The following is a 22,333-nucleotide window of genomic DNA, read 5'->3' on the forward strand; positions in this document are numbered from 1 at the left end:
ATTGTCATACGTCACATTACACCTTGTATATTGCTGGGTACCATGCTAATTGACACCAGAGTTACAGTACGCTGCAAGCCTCACTTTCACAGAAATAAAATAGGGAACCAGTGCTTATTACTTTCATAGTACAGTACTGTACATTAGTTTATTAAATGATAACTGAACTGTGTTGGAGAAGAATGGAAATTAATATATTTGTTTATATTTTAGAGAGACTGGAAGCATTGAACGTCATGCAGAGGCGCTGGTGGCACTGCTGCAGACCTGTCTTAACCACAACCTACGGCCATCCTCTCGTGACCATGATCCTCCACATGCCAAGATAGCATCCGATGTAGTTTCATGTATATTCTTGGTGAGTTAAAGCTTTCAAGTTTTTTCATGTATGGGAACCCTTATTAATATTTAATCATCAACATCCTAATTTCTCACACTTTCATTAGGTAATTGACATGAATCATAGGAAATATGAAAACCCTAATCTCTTTTCCTCTCCTCTACTATAGGTAGGAAAGTACAAAAATTCTTAGAACACAGATTATGAGCAGTAGGATTTCACACCTGTGGAAAGAGGAGGCTTTGTCAGTCTGCTATTCCTACTGTGTATAGTTGCCACAGATCACACAGTTGTTACAAGGATGGTACTGATTTTCTATCTTACGGTGTCATTGTTACATAAGTAGAGTATTTATTGATACATACATAAATGGTGACAAAAGATGACATTATTCAATTATTCATTCATTCATTGCCAGATGCCATGTATCCCAAACGGGGTGGCCAAGGGCTTAGAGTTAATTGTTTTTCAGGGAGGGGCACTAATCCTCCACCAACCCCACTTGACACGTAGGGAGAACGTTATGCCAACAGCATCTGGTGTTCCCAGGCGGTCACCCATCCAAGTACTAACCAGACCCAACATTGCTTAACTTCGCTTATCGAACGGGAAGCGGATTATGCTTCCTCTTAAGTAGTCCTCATGTTGAGGTTGGCCATGGACTGATGTTTATATGGACTGGAAACTCAGCTTTGTCAAAACCAACTTTTCATTTTTTATCATTTGCTAGAAGCTATTTGGAAAAAAAAAAATTAACAATACTGGTCATCATCATCATCATCCAGACCTCCTTTCCCACCCTAGGGTAGGGTGAGGAGTAGCAGTGTCCAGACAGCCCAAGTTTGCCCAGTCCAATGGGCCATGCATCCATTCACTCATCATTCAAACCCCCAGAATCCTGGCTCTATTTGATATGCCAAAAACATTTACCCATTCTGTAGCATCGCATCAACATATCTGATGGAGTCATTGTGGACGTTGTCACATTACAAAGGTGTGCCAGATCCCCGACTATGCTCTTCTTCTCACAGCATTCATCCAGCCAGCTTGATTTCTTGTCAGTCCCCTAGCCTCACCGACTTCCATATCTCTCTTCCTCACACACTCATCCACGTATCCCTCCACCTCCTCCTTGGCCTACCTTGCCTCCTCCCTCCATCAAATTGGCTCAGATATACCTTTTTCACCACTCTGTTGTTATCCATTCTCTCCACATGACCATACCATCTCAGTACACTCTCTGCAATTCTGGTGTCCACAGACTACCCCACTCCACATCTTTCGCGAATCACATTATTTTGTTTCCTATCCACCCTCTGTACACCACGTACATTCCTTAGCAGTTCCATCCTTGCAGCTTTCTCTCATGACTTCATTTTCATGCCACACTATAGTCTCACATCCATATGTTAAAGTTGGCACTAACACTTCTTCATGTAAGCCTCCTTGCAGCTGCAACACACAAGCCTGTTTCTTATCAAGGCTTTCATGGCACCAGCTACTTTCCTTCCTTGTTTCACTCTACTTTCCACTCCTTTGCACATTTTCCTCTCCTTTCTATCACTGTATGCAGATGTTTGAACTCTCATCAATTCCAGTCTCTCTTCATGCACTGTAACATCACACGGAGAGTCACCCTTTTTCTCAACAGCCATCACTTTATTCTTTTCTACATTTACTCTCAAGGCACGATGCTCACAGACATCAACAAAATTCTACACTAGTCTACCAAGTTCTTGTCCAGTATTTGGAAGTACAATTGAGTCTTCATGCAACACGAGATAGGTTATGCAGAACTTTGTGCAACATCAATTTCGCACAAAAACATGAAATTTTCATGTAAAATAGGGGGTTAGGTTCTAGGAGCTTCATATTTTTCATTACAAATATATTTAAAGATTCTATCTATCTATCTATTTCCAGATGTCATAATCCTGTAAGGGGTGGCCATTTGAGTTATTTGCTTTATGGGGAAGGGCACTAACCCTCCACCAACCCACTTGTTGACACGTAGGGAGAATGTATGGTTTGGTTATATGGTTACCACCCAGCATTGTAAATGGTTTCCTGGCTTACAGGAAACCATTTGGCTTGTCACTCAATGTAAAGCCACCTGTAAAGGAAAGAAAAGCAATAAGAAGAGACAGGAAAGATGGAAAAAATAGGGAGAGAGGAGGACAGACACAGAAAAAGAATGATAAAGGCTAAGAAAGAAGTAGGCAGCAGTACATCAAGTGAGTGGATGATGGTCGGGATTGATTATTACAGATATGCCTGCCTTAAGACACCCAAGACAGTGTGTTTACAGATGATCTCACCGATTAGGCACATAGTGCATAGTGCATTCTGACGTAACCTAACTGGTTAGTTTTGTCCCTTAATACTCCCCATAAAAATTTTAATCACCAAAGATTGCCACTGAGCCTCTTGATAGTCCTTATCACCAATCATGCAAAAACTTTTGACCTAAACATCACGTGAATAATGGCTGCCCAGCATCACACGTATTTTGCCAGGAATCACTTCTGGCGCTCATTAAAAGAAAAAAAAATTGCAGTGTGAAACTATTTTTGAAAGCCATTAGTCATCAACAAGGAAGAAAAAAAAGCTATAAAGGAGTCATCAGAATGGAGTGATTGTGTATTTCTCACTTCTCAGATACTCGTAAATGCAGTAATCATGAATAATGAACAAGTCAGTCAAGCAATATAATTTGTATGACAGTATAAGTCAGATGAACTGAACTCTCATGATTATCTTACCTAACTTCATATTTATGTCAACACATAGTGCATTCAGATATCGTAAGATCCGAATTTTCTTGGCCAGAGATCATCAGCTCATAACAAAGTCTGGGCACAAAGCCTTCCCCCCCCCACACACACACGTTACGCTAAAGGCGAAAACATGAATTTTACTGCTCCTTCATCATTAACTTTTTTTCCAACAAAGAAAACTATCCACATCATAAACAATCCCGACTCATTGTATCTGTCTGATCGTTTGCATTTAAGCCCCCACACCACATGCCACTTCATCCAACAATTTTACATTTTCATTTAGAATAAATGCTTTTCCTGTGTTCATAGCACTTTCAGGGTGCTGAAGCATAACTAAAGTTAGTTTGGAACCACGTGCTCAGAGTTATGAGAGGAAATGGGGAGCAAGGAAATAAGCAAATAAATTTCTCATCACAGCGACTGTCCATACAGCACTGAGGCAGGCTGTGGCAGGTGGTTTGGGACATGTGTCACTTGGGTTGGGTTGGGTCGAGGGAGCCAATCAGTGACCGACAAAGCATAACACACGAGTTGTATCTGGAAAAGCAGTACCTAAACACACCCATTTCCCACAGATTCTCTTGCGCAGTTGAGTGGTATTATCATGTTATTAACCCCTTCTTCACCGACCGCTCCCCCAAATTAAACATTACGTTTATCCCCCATACCGACCTGATAGCTCCCCCTCCCGTAGTGTGAGGGGTAGTGTATATTTTTTGCCACGTCGAAACTATTCACTCTTTTTTATTTGTTTGTATACTGATGATCACATAAACCCAGCATGATGTTGGTAATAAAAAAATATTAAATAAATCATTACGGTATATAAGTTTACATATCTTATGCTAAAGTACTGTTAGCCAGGTAACTACTGTACAAACTGGCTTGAAAAAAATGTCCTGCACAGATGGATGGCTTATTTATTTACCTTGTAAGCTAAGCATGAAGTATGTGGACACACGTGATGGTGATGGCAACCTTGACCCACTTGTTGCCGAGAGTGTAGGGGCACTAAGCTTCCTACTATTTTCCTCCTCCTTCTTCACTCACATCAACTTCGCTATCATTTGCAGGATCACAGTCATCTACTGACACATCAGACACTGCTGCATCATCATCTGATACATCTAATTAAGTATCCTCATGAGGAATAAACTCGTCACTATCGGAATTTGCCAGAGATGCCATGAGAGAAAAATCCTTTACACCCTCTCTCGTGGTCAAGTGCATGGTAACTGACTCTCTCAGGCAGGCCAAGGGGTGTAAATTTACCGTATGTCAGCAGAAAATATAGTACGATATCTGTAGTAGAAACTGTAAATAAAATAATGATTGGTCTAAAAGAGGTTACATCACAGATGAGTGAGCAAGTCATGGGTGCCACCGCAACTCAGTCATGACATATGATGTCAGAATTCGTCAGAACTTTGTCACAGTCTTTGTTGTCAAAACACAGAGCTGTTGATAACACGAGGTCCTCAGAAACAGCCTTACCGGGCTACCCTGAGGCCCATAAGCTGCCATTCATTAGAGGGTGTACAAGCGTACAACGGTAGCGGTTCCGGTGTCTCACGGGTGTTTACTGGCGATGTACGGGGGTACATCAAAACACATTTTCGGTAAAGAAGGGGTTAAGTAAAGTACATCCCCCTAGTACGCGAGTTCAGAGTACGCGATCCTCATTGTATGCAAGGACCAGTTTTTTTTAAATTTTAATGTATTTTTTAATAGTATGTGAATTAACCTCATTTTAAGCGAGACGGGCAGTGAAGTGTTGCCCAAATCCGGGGTTACCCCGAGCACACGACTTTGCCACCCCAAGAAACCCCAACCACCAGTGATGGAGAGTGGATACTTGTCTATGAGCCATTTCCTGGGGAGGATCAAGAGGATGATGCAATGTCTGAGGTGTCAGAAATAGACTTTGAAGGGTTTATGAACGAAGTGAGTGCATTAGCTAGTGAAAGTGTCAAAAGTGCTGGTGACGAGAGTGGTGATGAAGGTGGTGTTCCGAGTGGTGCAGGAGTTGTACGCTAGGGTTCTGAGACAATTCGCTGTCAGACAATTCCCCGTCAAAACATGGACGATTCCCCTTCAGTATACTTATTATTATTTAATCAGTACATTAATAACTATATTTCAGGGGGATCCATAAAAGTCAGTGTTCAGTAGCATAGGCTTTGGATATTTATTAGTTGCACCTTTAGTCAATATTGACTTAAGGTGCAACTAATAAATAATATCCAAAGCCTACGGTATTGAACATAGACTTTGATGGTTATTAAAGTATTGATTAATTAAACGATTGTTGTTTTGTTTCTGGGTCATACCCATAAACCCAGCTTTCATCACCAGTAATGACACTCGAGAGGAAGTTAGGGTCATTTCTGGCCATTTCCTTATTCTCCGTGCAGACCCCCATGCAATGCTGATTTTGCTCATCAGTCAGGAGCCTTGGGACAAACTTGGTGGTGATTTGTCTCATGTCAAGGTTGCCAGAGAAAATGCATTGGCAAGTTCCAGATGATAGGCTAACAATATCACAAGCATCTTGGATTGTCCTGCAATCTCCAAGGATGGTTGCAGGAATTTTGGCCACATTATCAGGAGCTGAACTGGTGGAAGGGCGACCAGAACTTGCATCATTATTTGTTAATGTTCATCCACTTTTAAAACAAACCAGTCATAGGTTTGTGTAACTCTCAAAACATTGTCACCATCCGTTCATCCATCATCCAATTCTACGTTGCTCCATGAGGTGCGTAGAAGCCCAGGGCTAGGCAATTTGGTCCTGACATTTAAGATGAGAGTGACCAGCCTCACTCATCCCTAAGTGGCATTACATGAGCAATAACCCCAACCACCCCTTGGATATAAACCTTCACTGGCTCAATCTGTTTGGAGCACCGTAATTACCCACTGAACCACCAGGCGCCATAATTTGGCTATATGGTTACCACCCAGCGTAGTAAATGGTTTCCTGGTGTACAGACCATTAGGCTTGTCACTCAGTGTAGAGTCACCCATAGGCAGAAGGAAGAGGAAAGAATGAAGGATAGGAAGACAAAAGAGGGAGTGTAAAGTCACCTGTAGGCAGAAGGATGAGGAAAGAATGAAGTAAAGAAAGACAGAAGAGGAAGGAAGGAATGGAGAGAGGAGAGGAAAGGGCAGACACCCGAGAGCAGCACTACATTGAGTGAGTGGATGGTGAGCGCCCCCACCTACCACAAACAAATGCTTATTTTAACACATTATAAGTTTTTGCTGCACTCTTCTTGAGTTTCACACAAAACTTCATGCACACACACATTGGTTTTTTATGTCCTCCATTTTTTAGATCATAGAATTTGCAAACTAATCCAAACACTATGATGATAAAACACACATATGCAGCGACTGCATGCACTTTGCATGATGTCACTTGACATATTAACAAACAAAGGGTGCGTGCACGGCCACCTAGCATCCATACACCACACGACAGATGGTATCTGCCTTGCTTCCACATTTTGGAAACCTTTGGGTAGCACCTTGTAGTGCTACATTTAGATGGCTTTGCATAGAGTGTCAGGTCAAGTGGTTTCCTGTAACCCAGGAACCAGTACACTAGATGGTAACTGTTAACCAGCAGATAGACACTTGGTGGTCTGGTGAATGTAGGCACTTCAGTTGGCTGGAGCCCATAAGGGTTCTTATTCGAGGGATGGTAAGGGTTTCTTGCTCATGTAATACCACTCGGGGCAAGTAGCTGGTGTCTCTCGACTTTAGTGTCTAGACAGTAGTCTAGCTCTGGGCCTCTGTTCTTGATGGGACAATATAGAATTGAATGGTGGATGGGTAAATAGATGGATGGATTAATTTGATTGCATAGGAAGTAAGGCATTTTCATTTATTTTTTATCAAAATACTGAAACGACATATTACATTGCATTAATTTCCTTCCATGCTTTCTGGAAATAGCCTTTTGCAAGTACAAAGGACCGTGCACATGTTGTAAGTACTTAATCTTTAGTCAGCACATCTGTAAACAGTACTGGTCCCAGAGTACAGCACTGGTTCTAGATACACAAAAACTACCAGAAGTACTCTAGGTGTCATAATTGAGGTCAGGCACCAAAGATTACAGACGGGTTATGCAGACTTATCCTGTCTTTAGTTATGTATGCTCATATTGTGTTTTTTTATAAATGCTACACCCACACTAAAATGTATTACAGTTTTGGGGCATTTATGTGGTAGTAAATGATTGCTGTTGATTTTGTTTTCCCTGTTCAGTTATCGTGTTCATTCTGATTCATGTTTGTTTATCAAGTTTAATGGCAGACATTCTAAAACCAACAGAAATGTATTATTACAAGCCTAACCTTCCATACATATAACATAGCCTTATCTAACCTTGATTGTCTAACCCTAACACAACAGTATAACCTAATCCATCCAAACATAATCCAAATTAACCACACTCAACCTAACCCAGCCACACCTAACCTAACCCAAACTAACCTAAGCAATGGTAACATCATCAAACACAGTGTGTAAATTGACATCTACACTGTTAGTGCAGTGGTTAATAGAAATAGCTTAGAAAGTAACCAGTCACTAGTTTACATATCATCTGATGCAATTTAAATTCAGGATGAACTTTACAAGGAAGCGAATATCGTACCTTTGACCTCCTCAGTTGGGTGATGTACTGTAATTTTAAGTTAACTTATACAATTACTTGGTTTTATTTAATTACAGTAGACCCTGGAATTCGTACACAATTCGTTCCTGGAGGTTGTACGAGTTGCGAATTGTTCGAAAACCGAATCATTTTTTTCCATGAGAAGCAATGTAATTTGCATTAATCCGTTCTTTAGTATGGATGAAACAGTAGACTTCGCCATACTGTAATGAATGGCAAGATCGGAGACACGGGTTCCACTTTCAAACTTTGCAGTGAGTTCTTTTTTCAGCTCAACTGTTGTTCTCACTGCTTTACTTTTAGCTCCAGCTGACTCACTAATCTTCTTAGGGCCCATGATTATGTACAATTTTCTATCGAAAATACGTCATTCATCACAAAGTTTAATTGAGCCTGTATGACTGATGCATAGGTGGCGGAAGACAAAGCCAGACTGGCGACCATGTGGCACCTACGACGCCGCATCTCTTAGAGCAAATAACGGGTCACTGTACGAAAACTGGAGCGATTTTTAGGCGAAAAAGCTGTACAAAAACCTAGTTGTACGAGTAGAGAGGCGTATGAATTCCGGGGTTCCACTGTACTTCATAAGGAGACTCGATGTTGTGAAGGGGTTCTTGATGTTGATGTGAAACCTCTCAAGTACAAGTATCTCCAAAGTTGAATAAAGACCTCTCAAGGTAGCAAGAACACTAAATGGAGATTTTGAAAGGTAAGTGAAAATGACCCATATCAAGCAATGCTTTCAGAAGTGTCGATCGAGATGAACGTTTTTTTCTCAGAACTTCCCTTCCAGTAGGCCCGCAGTCATTGTGGTTCCAGTTTGGCTATTCATGATTTGCACAGCAACATAAACCATACCCCGTATCAGTCAGTGCAGTGATTCCGCATGTTAGAGTGGCAAAATTCTTCCTGGAGGGGCCCTTCTGTGCTCCATTTGAAGTTCCTGTCTGATGACGAATGCCAGCATGGCTGCCTCACTTGCGTATTCAGCCTCCACCTCCCCAGTCCACCCCCATTCCCTCCCTGCATTGTTCATGTTGTCCAGCCTTGACCTTCCCCTGCCTTCTTGCATACAAAATGCACATTTTCCCGGTGCTGCTGTGTGCTATCAGTGTTATGTCATCCCTGTGTCCAAGTGCATCTTGTGCCAAAGAAAAGGCACATAGAAAAAGTTCATCTTATGAGAGAAAGAGGGAAATGCTATGCAGGCTTGATGGTGGTGAGGGTGTGGTGGAGGTGGCTAACCACTTCAGTGTTAACGAGCGAAGTGTGCACACAATGAGAAAAAAACAAGAGAAAATAGAGCATCCAGTGCACTTAGCTGGTGTTGGTGATGTTTGTAAGTTGGTTTATGTGCATAATGATTTGTTGCCAACAATGGAGAAGGTGCTGTACAAATATGTATATGCCCAGCATGAAGCTAATATGACAGTGGATAGTAATGTGATTTGTAACAAGGCACTGGAAATCTATGCCAAGGTGGCCAAGGCAATGCATGTGGAGTTTATGGCCAGCAGAGGTTGGTTCCATCACTTTAGGCGGCACAAAGAGTTGCACAATGCCAGAGTGTGCAGTGAGGCAGTTGCTGCCATTTCTGAGACTTTGACTGCCTCTGTCAGGAAAGTTTTTTTTTTTTTTTTTTTTAATGCAAGGAAGAAGGAACCAAAGGCCATGAGCCTGCAAACCATTACTTCCAAAAGAAAAAAAATACAAAAGAGAGCCAAATTCAAGGTCTGTTCATTTCAAGAGGCCTGGACACACTGCATTTGAAAGACTGAAGATCATAAGAAGTAGGAAATAGAGACAGAGGGAGACAGTTCCAGAGTTGACCTGTTGCATAAATGAAGGACTGGGAGTAATGGTTAACTCTTCCATTAGAGAGTTGGACAGAAAAGGGATGAGACTTTGTTGCTAGATGGGTGCTTCGCGCCCATCGTAGAGGTGGAGGAATGCAAGCAGACAGTTCGGAGGAACAGTGACCACTGAAACAGTGATAAAAAAGATAAAGATGCAACAGTGCGGCAATGAGACAGAGGTTGAAGCAAGCCAGTAAGAGGAAGAGAGTTAATGAGACAAAAAGTCTTTGACTTCACTCTTTTAAGAAGAGCTGTATGTGGGGAGCCTCTCCACACATGAGAGTTGTACTCTACACAAAGGCGAATAAAACCCATGTATAAAGTCAGCAACTGTGCAGGGGTAAAGAAGGTACGGAGTCGGCTTAGCACACCTGTTCTCTTGGAAGCAGATTTTACAAGAGATGTAATATGATATTTCCAAGATAAGTCCCAAGGGAATAAAACCATAAGTTTGGTTCAGGATGATGCAGGATTGAGCTGGATATTATTAAACATAGTGGGTTCTCTTGTTGAAGATTTTGTTGGGTTGATAGTTGTAAGAACTGGGTCTTTGCTGCATTAAAAACAACAAGATTACTTTTTACCAAGTCAGAGATATGAGCCAAGACAGACATTAGGTGTGCCATAGCCTCATTCCTTGTTTGTGGAAGTAACTGCGGAGATGGACCTTGCAGGAAGCGAATGGAAAGGTGAAGGGTGGAATCATCAGCGTATGAGTGGGTAGGGTTAAATGTACAGTGTAGAAGGTCACTGATGAATAAAAGGAAGAGAGTTGGTGATAGAACAGAGTCCTGAGGAACACCATTGTTGATAGATCTAGGAGGAGAACAGTGGCCATATGCCACAGCAGCTATAGAATGACCAGAAAGGAAGCTAGAGATGAAGGGATAGAAACTGTAAGAGGGCAGTCTGGAAATTAAAGATTTATGCCAGACTCGATCTAAAGTCATTCAGCTGTCAAGTGCAGTGGCAAAGCTTTTGCCAAAGTCCTGAAAGGAGGATAACGACGAGTCTGAAAGGTGGGTGAAATCACCAGTGGAATGTCCTTGATGGAACCCATACTGACGATCAGAAGGAGGTTGTGATAGGAAAGATGCTTTAAAATTTTTCTGTTAAGAATAGACTGAAAAACTTTTGAGACACAGGATGTTAAAGCTGATAGGTAGAGGGCAGGGAATGGTCATCCTTCTTTGGGACTGGCAGAATGAGAGCAAACTTCCAGCAAGAAGGAAAGGTACAAGTTGAAAGACAAAGGCGAAAGAGTCTACCTAGGCAGGGTGTGAGCACAGAAGCACAGTTCTTGAGGACAACCGAAGGTACCCAATCAGGCCCATATGCCTTATTAGTATTGAGGCCAGTGATGGCAGAAACTACATCAGTTGAAGAAATTTTAATGTCAACCATGAGGAAGTCAGAGGGGGGAAGTGATGGAGGAACAGCACCGGAATCGTTTAAAGTGGAATTGGAGGAGAAAGTCTGAAAGAAGAGATCTGCTTTATCAGTAGAAGAAATAGCTACAGAGCCATCAGAGTAGAAAAGAGGAGGGAAGGATGATGAGGTAAAGATGTTGAAATGTTTTTGGTAAGGTGCCAGAAGGAGCAGGAAGAATTCGAGTTGGAGAGTTGAGAGCATTTAGTACGAAAAATTATTTTTAGCAAAATGAAGAACAGACTTAGCTTGATTACAGGCAGAAACATAAAAAAGATGTGATTCAGGGTGGGTTGGTTCTGGTACCTTTTAATCGCCTTCTACTTGTTGTGGACAGCATTAGAATAAGTGTGATTAAACCAAAGGTTTTTTTGCATTAATCAGAGGATATGAGAAAGGAATGTACACTTCCTTTCCCGAGAGAATAACCTCCGTAATGTGCATGGCACACTCAGATGGCTCCCGGTCATGAAAACAATAATCATTCCAGGGAAAATCAAAGAAGTACTACCTGAGGGCCTCCCAGTCAGCAGCTCCAAAGTGTCACAACAGATGTTTCTTTGGAGGGCTCACAGGCAGTACTGGAGCGAGAGGACAGGGTAAGGTAATAAGGTTGTGATTGGAGGAGCCCAATGGAGAGGAAAGATTAACAGTGTCAGCAGAAGGATTAGTTGTTGGGATGAAGTCAAGTATGTTGGAACTCTCTCCAAGGCGGTCAGGGATGCGAGTAGTGTGCTGTGCAAGCTGCACTGGGTCATTAAGGATAAAAAAGATGTAGTCTTGTTCACCAGGTGGATCAGTGAAAGGAGAGGAGAGCCAAAGATGGTAGTAAACATTGAAATCTCCTAGAATGGAGATTTCAGAGAAAGGAGAAATAGGTTGGATGTGTTCCATCATAGAAGTAAGATAGTCAAAGAATTTTTCATAGTCAGTAGAATTATGGAATAAGTAAACAACACAGATGTATTCAGTCAGAGAATGACAGGAAGGCCGAAGCCAGAGTGTAGAGAATTCAGAAGACTCAAGTTCAGGAACATGAGAGCAAGATTGTTCGTTGTGTACACATACACAACAGCCACCTTTGGCTTTGAAATGAGTACAGAGAAAGTAGGAGGGTACAAAAGAGGGTTTGCTATCAGTTGCCTTAGACAGCTGTGTCAGTTAAGAAGAGAAGGTGAGGTTTAGAGGAGGGGAGGTGGTGCTCAACAGAGAGAAAGTTAGAGGAAAGGCCACGAATGTTACGGAAGTGAAGAAGAAGTGAGTCAGACAGTGGGTCCAGTCAGCTCATAGAGTTGTCCCAGAAGAGGGGCAGATGGTGGGGCATTTATGTTCCCCTCCCCTCTGGGGACTCCGAGGCTTGGTTATTAGACCTTTTTTTTTTTTTTTTTTTTTTTTTTTTTTGTAACCCCGGGCTTGTTTCGCTTTTTCTTGCGGCACCCGCAGGCATATTCGCGCTCCGACAGACTCTGTAAAAAGATTTGCCAAAAATCAGTTATTAGTCCTAGAATATTAAAATCACATATGCTTATGGCACACCTTCAGCTTTCTCCTGGGGTGTTTGTTGAGCCTTCATCGAGTACCGTAGGACTTGTGGAGACCTCTGAGGTTGGGTAACGAAGTCTCCACTTTACACTTCCCGACAACCCGTAATATGATTACCACAGCCAGATATTATCACTAGAAACACTATTTTATGATTCTCTAATAGTTTGGAATCCATATTCCAAAAAAAAAAACTCTGTGAATGCAATGAAAATTACGAGGGGGTATGACCTTCCCACTTGAGCTAGTTCGCCGCTGGTGTTGTCATTTATTATTCATAAAAACACTCACACTTTATATTTCTATTACCATATAACACTTATATATATCTACAGTCTTTATCCATAAGTTTCATTCAGTAATAGTAGTTTATTGTCACTAGGCATTCAATTTCTTTCAGTGAAATACGTAGCATTGAGAGTGAATGTCACTTTCACCTTCACTCTCATAACTCATAGTATTCATACATGCTAGAGTGAAATTTTCACTTTCATTACTCCTGAATATATATTCGTATTCTTATAATACTACTCATTTACATTTCTATTTACGTTCTCTATTTTATTTACATTAATTACATTTCTATTTTATTTACACTGTGTTATGCACTGTCACTTGCAGTAACTTATAAAACTATTTTCCACTGTTCACTTATATTTACATTCATTGCTTCACTTGCTGTTTACACATTATTTACAATTCCACTTGCACTGTTTTCCTCAACAGAAAGATCATAGTCACTCTCTTTCAATTGTCAGCCCTTTACCTCTTTCCACACGAGGTTTAGTAGGGGGTAAAGGTCACAGGGCCCTTTGCATGGGGCCAAAAAGCGGCCGAAGTTAGCAGGAGCGAACTGACGTACCTTCACATTGGAAGATGACAGTGAACTGATAGGGGTGGGCCAGGGTGGCCTACCTAGGGAAATGCATTACTGCAAACGTCAGCCTCTTGAGAGCTGCTAATATATAGCAGTGAAATGATTGGCAGGAAATCTAGACAATACATTATAAATTAGGTAGTTCCAGGTGAATGTAAATATCACTTAGGCTTCTCCCTTCCCTCCTTATATATATTTTTAGTACAAGAATAGATTATATGGCATATTTCAAGGGGAAATAAACAGCGAAAATTAGCGAACGAGTGCACGTGAGGTGTTGTCAGGTGATAATTAACCAATTCCAGGTGTATGGCACTCTCACTTACCTTATTTCTTTTTGGTATATATTATTTGGTATAAGAATAGGGCATAGGGCTTATTTCAGTGGATAAAATCGATGGAAAATTCCAGAGAAGATTTACATAGCATAGCACGGCCGGGCAGGCGAGAGGAGGGGGTAATGGAGGGAAGGTAGGGAGGGGAGTCAAGAACGGGGAGAAAAGGCTAAATTGTCAACAATGGATGGGAGTACAGATGAGATTAGGAGTGCTGACTAGTGTTGTACATTGGCAGTACTGATAGATGATACAAGCTACCACTTGAAAGCCCGGGCGAATTCAAAATAACACAGAATTGCAAAAGTGACGCCCCGCGGTATGATCCCTTGCTCCCAAGTGTCACGAAAGTGATGCCCTGCGGTTAAGGGGTTAAGGAAGTGTAGTTAGAGAAATTTGTATTGGAGAGCATGCTGTCGTACTCTCTGTGTTACTGAAACACTGAAAAAGTTCAGCAAAGGGGGATGGTCATGAACTAGTCCCAAGGGCTGATGAAAAGGGAGTTCCACCTCTCCCTGTCATCAGCTTTCCTTACACCTTGGGAGTACTGCCCCACTCAACTGATGCTACAGTCTACTCCACAGGTGATAGGGAAGGGCTCTAACAAAATAGTCCAGGTGTTCAACATGTATGAGACTGATCTATTTTGGAAGTGGCTGCCCTCTTATACCTTCCTGACATGAGGGAAAACCTTGTTGTATGGGCCTCCAAAGACCTAAAACCTTGTTGTACAGGCCTCCAAAGACCTCCCAAAAATTTTACTTGCATGCAAAGCCACAGGTGATTGTAGGGTTAAGCTTTTGGTCATCCAGTGCATCTCAGAACCAACGGTTCTAAGAAATGACAATTTTGGAAAGTTAGGCGTACATTGGAGGTACAATGCCTGTGGCTGGGTGATCTCCCTCCTAGTTGTAAACTGGTTTGACATATTTTTTGTAACCACAGTTCAGGGCTACATTAAGTTTTTAAAAAATTATCATTCGAGGTCATTCTGCTTTTAGATACAGTACTGTAATTGCCCAGGCCACCCTATGTACCTGGTGAGAGGTCATCCAGCAGTGGAAGTTATGTTTTTGCCACTAAATAGTGCTAGTGTTATCCAGCCCTTGAACAAAGAGAACTGCACTGTGCTTGCATAAGGCTACTGACCAGGGGAGTGACATGATGGCACTGGCAATGGGGGACTGGGGAGACCTGGAAGTGGACTTACATACTCTTAGCGCTCCACTGACACAAGTGACATCAACCAAGTTCTGCTGGAAGTCATTCATCATTAGAGATGCATTGCTGAACATTGTTGCACCATGAGACAGTGTTACAAAGGAGTCAGTTATACATGGATGGCAAAAGCTCCTACCACTTATTTACTCAGCAGCCTGTGCGACACCAGTCATTGATGCATTAGGGAAGGGAGCAGAGGTGGCGCAACAGCTGCCAGGGAAGGCATTTCCAATGTAACCCTTGCCAGTATTGTAGAGCTCATTTAGTCCTCCCCTGACATGACTAATATCAGAAGCTTGATCCAGGAGGTCAATGAGGAGGAGCAGAGGGCAACAGAAGCATCATCCTAGGAGGAGACAGCAGAGGAAGGGAAGAGTCAAGGGCCTACTCATCAGCAGAACAGCAACATCTTTGAGTATGAGGATGGGCTCAGAGATGCCATTATGGAGGTTGAGAACAACAATAACAAACTTAAAGTTTTTCATAATGAAATCAACCAACTGTTAGCTAAACATAAGACCAAGCTCATAAGAGAGATTAATGAGTTGTCCCAGAGTCTCATCACCACCTACCTTGCTCCTGCCCTGGTGCTACCTCTGTCATCATAGTCTCCCCAGTCTCCAACACCTCTGCAGCGCCCGACCCACAACCTGACAGCGATGATGAGGGGAAATTTGAGGGCTGTGAGGCCTAGCCTTGGCCCCAGAGGGGTTAGAATCACTTCAGTCCCCTCCTGTAGCCTATCAGCCTCGGATACTCCTCCCCCTCCCTCCCACCAGCCACCTAAACAGCACTTCATCACTCATCATAGTGAGTACATTGTACAGCAATTTGTACACTTTAAATAACCCTTTCAGTTGCCCAGTGAGGCTTGTAGAAGATGTATGTGTACAGCAGTTAATTTTTGGTAAGCTAAGGAGGGAGTTAAAAGTTTTCAAGGGGGTCAGAAGAGGAGACTTTGGGAAAATTTTGGGACATTTCCAGGTCGATTTGTCCTTATGACACAGGTTTCAGTGTACTCATCATCGTGGTTTCCATTTGCACAGTGAAACTCACAGACTCATGAACACTGTTGCTCTATGGGGACACTTTATGTCCTTCTTTAAACTGTATATGTATATCTGTCTATCTGTATCTATATCTATCTATCTATCTGTACAGTATATATATATATATATATATATATATATATATTAGTTGGAGAAGAACAGGGAGGCTTTAGGAAGGGAAGAGGTTGTGTAGATCAGATATTCATTCTTAGATTTAGTGGAAAAGTTTCTAGAGAAGGGAAAGAAGTTGTATGTGGCTTTCATGGATTTGGAGAAAGCATATGACAGGGTGGATAGACAAGGATTGTGGAAAGTATTAAGAATATATGGAGTAGATGGGAAATTGTTGAATGCTGTGAAGAGTATGAATGATGGTGCTAAGGCTGCAGTGCGTGTGGATGGTGAACTGAGTGAATTTTTCTCTTTGAAGGTTGGGTTGAAACAGGGATGTGTCATGTCTCCATGGTTGTTCAATCTGTACATGGATGGGGTAATAAAAGAGGTACAAGGTAGGATAGTGGATGTTGGAGTGGCCCTGGTGAGTGAGGATAGTGTTTGGAAACTCCCTGTACTGTTGTTTGCAGATGATACTGTGTTGTTGAGTGAAGACGAAAGGGAGCTGCAAGGCTTGGTGGATGAGTTTGGGAGAGTGTGTAAGAAATGGAATCTAAAGGTGAATGTAGGGAAGAGTAAAGTGATGGTCTTTGAGAGAGGTGAAGTCAGTGAATGTACAGCGAGGTTGGATAGTGAGGAATTGGAAAATGTGAGTACGTTTAAGTACTTGGGTAGTGTGATGAGTAAGGATGGAGGTTTGGAGGGTGAAGTGCTTGAAAGGGTACAGCAGGGAAAAAAGGTTTCTGGTTCTTTGAAAGCAGTGATAAGAAACAGGGAAGTGAGCATGGAAGTGAAAAAGTTACTACATGACAGTATTGTGATACCAACTCTAACGTACAGAAGTGAAGCTTGGACATTGTTGGAAGGACACAAGTCAAGAGTGAGAGCAGTGGAAATGAGTTATTTAAGAGGAGCCTGTGGAGTCACATGGAGAGACAGGCTGACGAATGAGGATATAAAGGAGCGTTGTGGTGTTGATGTGGATATGATAGGAAGCGTTATGAGGAACATACTGAGGTGGTTTGGCCATGTGGAGAGGATGGAGGGTGAAAGACTGATGAAGAGAGTGTATGTGAGTGAGGTGGAGGGGGGAAGAGGGAGGGGGAGGCCGAGGATGAGATGGAAGGATGGGGTGGAGAGGTATATGAGAGAGGGGGGTGTGAGTTGGGAGCAGGGCAGTGAAATGGCGGGGGACAGGGCGACTTGGAGGCGATTTGTTTGTGGCCACCCCAAATGGGATTGAGGCGTCTGGCAATAGATAGGTAGATATATATATATATATATATATATATATATATATATATATATATATATCCTCTCTTTCCTTCATTCTTTCATCGTCCTTCTGCCTATGGGTGACTACTCACTCTCTCTTCTGTCTTTACTTTCCTTCCTTCATACTTTCCTCTTCATTCTGCCTGTGGGTGACTCTACACTGAGTGACAAGTCAAATGGTTTCCTGTACACTAGGAAACCATTTACTACGCTTGGTAGTAACCGTATAACCAAATTTTGGCGCCTGGTGGTTTAGTAGGTAATTATGACACTCGAGTTGGATTGAGACAATGAAGGTTTATATCCAAGGGGTGGTTGCGGTTTATTGCTCACATAATGCCACTCAGGGATGGGTGAGGCTGATCACTCTCATCGTAAATATCAGGACCAACTTGCCAAGCCCCGGGCTCCTATGCTCCTCATGGGGCAATGTAGGATTTGATGATGATATATATATATATATATATATATATATATATATAGTATGGAGCCTTTGTGGTACAGTGGTAGAGTGTGCATTTCGTACACGGGTGAACCAGAGTTCGCGCCCCGACAGGGTAATAAACTTTGGGAGTGTTCACCTGGTCACGTAGTGCATTGGCGGACACAAGGGGTGCTGTGGTTGAACCAGTGTCGCTTACTATAAAGTATGCTTGCACCCAGTCGGCTTGCGCAGGCCGATTACACTTGGTTCACAGACTACACACACATCCAAAGCCACTCCAACATTACAATTACACTTACAAGCACGTCTCACCATACATACAATCTCTACCAGACAGCCTAATCCACTTGGTAGAGATACATTGCCTGTATCGTCCCGATTTCGGTCGGGATAGGCTGGTCCTGCAGTGGATACTCAAACAGCTGATGATGATGATGATGATGATGTTATATGGTATATATATATATATATATATATATATATATATATATATATATATATATACTGTATATAGATAGATAGATAGAGAGATATACTGTGGGCTCACCTACTGCGCGAGCTCAGAGTGCGCAAATCGCATTGTGCGCGAGTGACCAAAAATCATAACCAAGAACCTTGAATGTGCGAGTTTACCTCACAGAACGTGAGGTAGAGGCAAGGAGTGGCTCAAAAACGCCATTTTCCATTAGTACGTGACTCCCCCACCACACAACGTGCCAATAGTGACCTAGAGGCTCGTGGAGAAGGTGCTCAAGAGGAGTCTACAGTAAGATCTCACCAGTAACAACTTCGACAATAACATTTTCAGCAATAACAGTAAGTTAGAATAGATACCCAGTTTCTATAATAATGACGGTTATTTTGTGAATACCAAGTTGTTATACTGCCAATATGTCCATAACAAGATGAGGAATGAAACAGACAAGCAAGAAGAGATGAAGGAAATTGCTGAAGATGTGAGCAGTAGCAAGGAGGAGAGGGAGGATCCTCCCCTCACCACCTCCCCTGACTCGCCTGCCACCATCCCCTCCTCCTCCACCTCCCCACCTAACTCACAAGCTGCCTTCCCCTCCACCTCCGCAGCCCCACCTGACTCACTTGCTTCACCTGGCATACCTGCAACCCTCCCCTCCACCTCCGCAGCCCCACCTGACTCACTTGCTTCACCTGGCATACCTGCAACCCCACCATAATGACTGTTTCTGCATTCTGGAAGAATTGTAACATTTGACAGTCCGTAAATTTTTTCGTCAGAGCCTGGAATAATACAACATTGGCAACCGTTAACCCCTTAACCACGGGGCGTCACTTTCGTGACGCTTGGGAGCAAGGGATCATACCGCGGGGTGTCACTTTTGTGATTCTGTGTTATTTTGAATTCACCCGGTCTTTCAAGTGGTGGCTTGTATCATCTATCAGTACTGCCAGTGTCCAACACTAGTCAGCACTCCTAATCTCATCTGTACTCCCATCCATTGTTGACAATTTAGCCATTTCTCCCTGTTCTTGACTCCCCTCCCTACCCCCCATCCATTACCTTATCCTCTCGCCTGCCTGGCCGTGCTACGCTAAGTAAATCTTCCCTGGAATTTTTCACTGATTTCATCCATTGAAATAAGCCCTATGCCCTATTCTTATACCAAATAATATATACAAGAAAGAAATAAGGTAAGTGAGAGTGCCATACACCTGGAATTGGTTAATTATCACCTGACAACACCTCACGTGCACTCGTTCGCAAATTTTTCGCTGTTTATTTCCCCTTGATATATGCTGTATAATCTATTTTCATAATAAATATACATATAAGGAGGGAAGGGAGAAGCCTAAGTGATATTTACATTCACCTGGAACTACCTAATTTATAATGTATTGTCTAGATTTCCTGCCAATCATTTCACTGCTATATATTTGCTGCTGTCAAAAGGCTAACGTTGGCAGTAATGCATTTCCCTAGATAGGCCACCACCCCGGCCCACCCTTATCAGTTCACTCTCATCTTCCAATGTGAAGGTACGTCTGTTTGCTCTTGCTAACTTCAGGCACTTTTCACCCCCATGCAAAGGGCCCTGTGACCTTTACCCCCTACTAAACCTCGTGTGGAAAGAGGTAAAGGGCTGACAATTGATAAAAGAGTGACTACGATCTTTCTATTGGGTAAAACAGTCCAAGTGGAATTGTGAATAATGTGTAAATAATGTGTAAACAGCAAGTGAAAGTAATGAATGTAAATATACGTGAACAGTGGAAAATAGTCTTATAAGTTACTTCAAGTGACAGTGCATAACACAGTGTAAATAAAATAGAAATGTAAATAACGTAAATAAAATAGAGAACGTAAATAGAAATGTGAATGAGTAGTATTATAAGAATACGAGTATATACCCTAGGAGTAATGACAGTGAAAATTTCACTCTAGCATGTCTGAATGCTATGAGTTATGAGAGTGAAGATGAAAGTGACATTCACTCTCAATGCCAGTATACAGGACGAGAAAGTGAATGCTACGTATTTTACTGAAAGAAATTGAATGCCTACAGTGACAATAAACTACTATTACTGAAGGAAACTTATGGATAAAGACTGTAGAAGTGTTATATAGTAATAGAAATATAAACTGTGAGTGTTTTTATGAATAATAAATGACAGAACATCAGCGGCGAACTAGCGCAAGTGCCGCTCCATTCAGTCATTTAAAGACAACACACAGCTGCATGCACGGCCTCCTGACATCCACCCTTCTGAATCCTATCTTCCTTGTGAGGACAGGGTCCACCTGGCCAGGCTGAGATGTGGGCATCATCCAGCCCTCTTAAGCTACCAGAAGAGGCTGGATGACTCTGTCGCTGATGCCTGTCCAGGATGCAACACAGCACCCCATACTATTAAGCACATTATGGAAGACTGCATTGCACACAATCACCTACACCAACAACACAACATACACTCTTTGAGAGCTCTGTGGGAAAGCCCGGTCTCGGCCATGGCCTTCCTAAGGGACTTGGGGCTGTTCGGCTAGACTGCCTAGGGAACAACTACTACTACTACTACAACACTGTTAATAGATCGAGGAGAAGAACGATGGCCGTCTACAACAGCGGCTATAGAACGTCCAGAAAGGAAGCTAGAGATGAAGGCACAGGTAGAAGGATAGAAACCTTAAGAGGGCAGTTTGGCAGTTAAAGATTTATGCCAGACTCGATCGAAAGCCTTTGAGATGTCAAGTGCAATGACAAAGCTTTCGCCAGAGTCCCGAAAGGAGGATGACTAGGAGTCTGAAAGGTAGGTGAGAAGATCGCCTGTGGAGCGTCCCTGACGGAAGCCATACTGACGATCAGAAAGAAGGTTGTGATAGGAAAGATGCTTTAAAATTTTTCTATTAAGAATAGACTCGAAAACTTTTGAGATACAGGATTTTGAAGTAATTGGGTGATAGTTATAGGGTTGGGAATGGTCACCTTTCTTTGGGACTGGGTGAATGAGAGGAAACTTCCAGCAAGAAGGAAAGGTACAAGTTAATAGACAAAGACGAAAGAGTTTGCCTTGGCAGGGTGTAAGCACAGAAGCACAGTTCTTGAGAACAACAGGAGGGACTCCATCAGGCCCATATGCCTTATTAGTATTTAGGCCAGCAGTGGCAGAAAATACATTAGCTGAAGAAATTTTAATGTCAGCCATGAGGAAGTCAGAGGGGGGAAGTGATGGAGAAACATCACCGTAACCGTCTAAGGTGGAATTGGAGGAGAGAGTTTGAGCGAAGAGATCTGCTTTATCAGTAGAAGAAATAGCTACAGAGCCATCAGAGTAGAAAAGAGGAGAGAAGGATGATGAGGTAAAGTTGTTAGAAAGGTTTTTTTCCTGTGTACAGTACAGGTTTCTCTCTTCATCTCTCTTCACTTTGTTAGAAAGGTTTTTGGCAAGGTGCCAGAATGTGCGGGAAGAATTCGAGTTGGAGAGTTGAGAGTATTTAGTACAGATGAAATTATTTTTAGCAGAGCGAAAAACCGACTTAGCATGATTCCGGGCAGAAACGTATAAAAGATGTGATTCAGAGGTGGATTGGCTCCGGTACCTTTTGCAGGCCCTCTCCTTGTTGCGGACAGCATTAGAACAAGCATGATTAAACCAAGGCTTTCGTGCATTAATCAAAGGATATGAGAAAGGAATGTATGCTTCCATGCCTGAGAGAATAACCTCCGTAATGCGCAAGGCACACCCAGATCGGCTCCCGGCCATGGAAGCAATAATCATTCCAGGGAAAATCAAAGAAGTACTGCCTGAGGGCCTCCCAATCTGCAGCTCCAAAGTGCCACAGATGACGTTTCTTTGGAGGGTCTGCAGGTCGTACCAGAGCGATAGGACAGGTTAAGGTGATAAGATT

General features: G+C 42.4%; 1 protein-coding gene across 1 annotated transcript in view; it reads left to right on the forward strand.

The window, feature by feature from the left end:
• melt (ventricular zone expressed PH domain-containing protein melted) overlaps nucleotides 1–22,333 on the forward strand; it is a 671,576-nt gene that overhangs the window by 95,546 nt on the left and 553,697 nt on the right. The window contains exons 4-5 of the mRNA XM_080267230.1: nucleotides 214–358; nucleotides 7,081–7,113. Coding sequence (XP_080123356.1) covers nucleotides 214–358; nucleotides 7,081–7,113 — 178 coding nt within the window. The remainder of the gene's footprint in view (nucleotides 1–213; nucleotides 359–7,080; nucleotides 7,114–22,333) is intronic.

This window comes from Coenobita brevimanus, chromosome 23, assembly GCF_032717465.1.
Source record: "Coenobita brevimanus isolate Jiangsu-jjx chromosome 23, ASM3271746v2, whole genome shotgun sequence".
NCBI classification, from domain to species: Eukaryota; Metazoa; Arthropoda; class Malacostraca; order Decapoda; family Coenobitidae; genus Coenobita; species Coenobita brevimanus.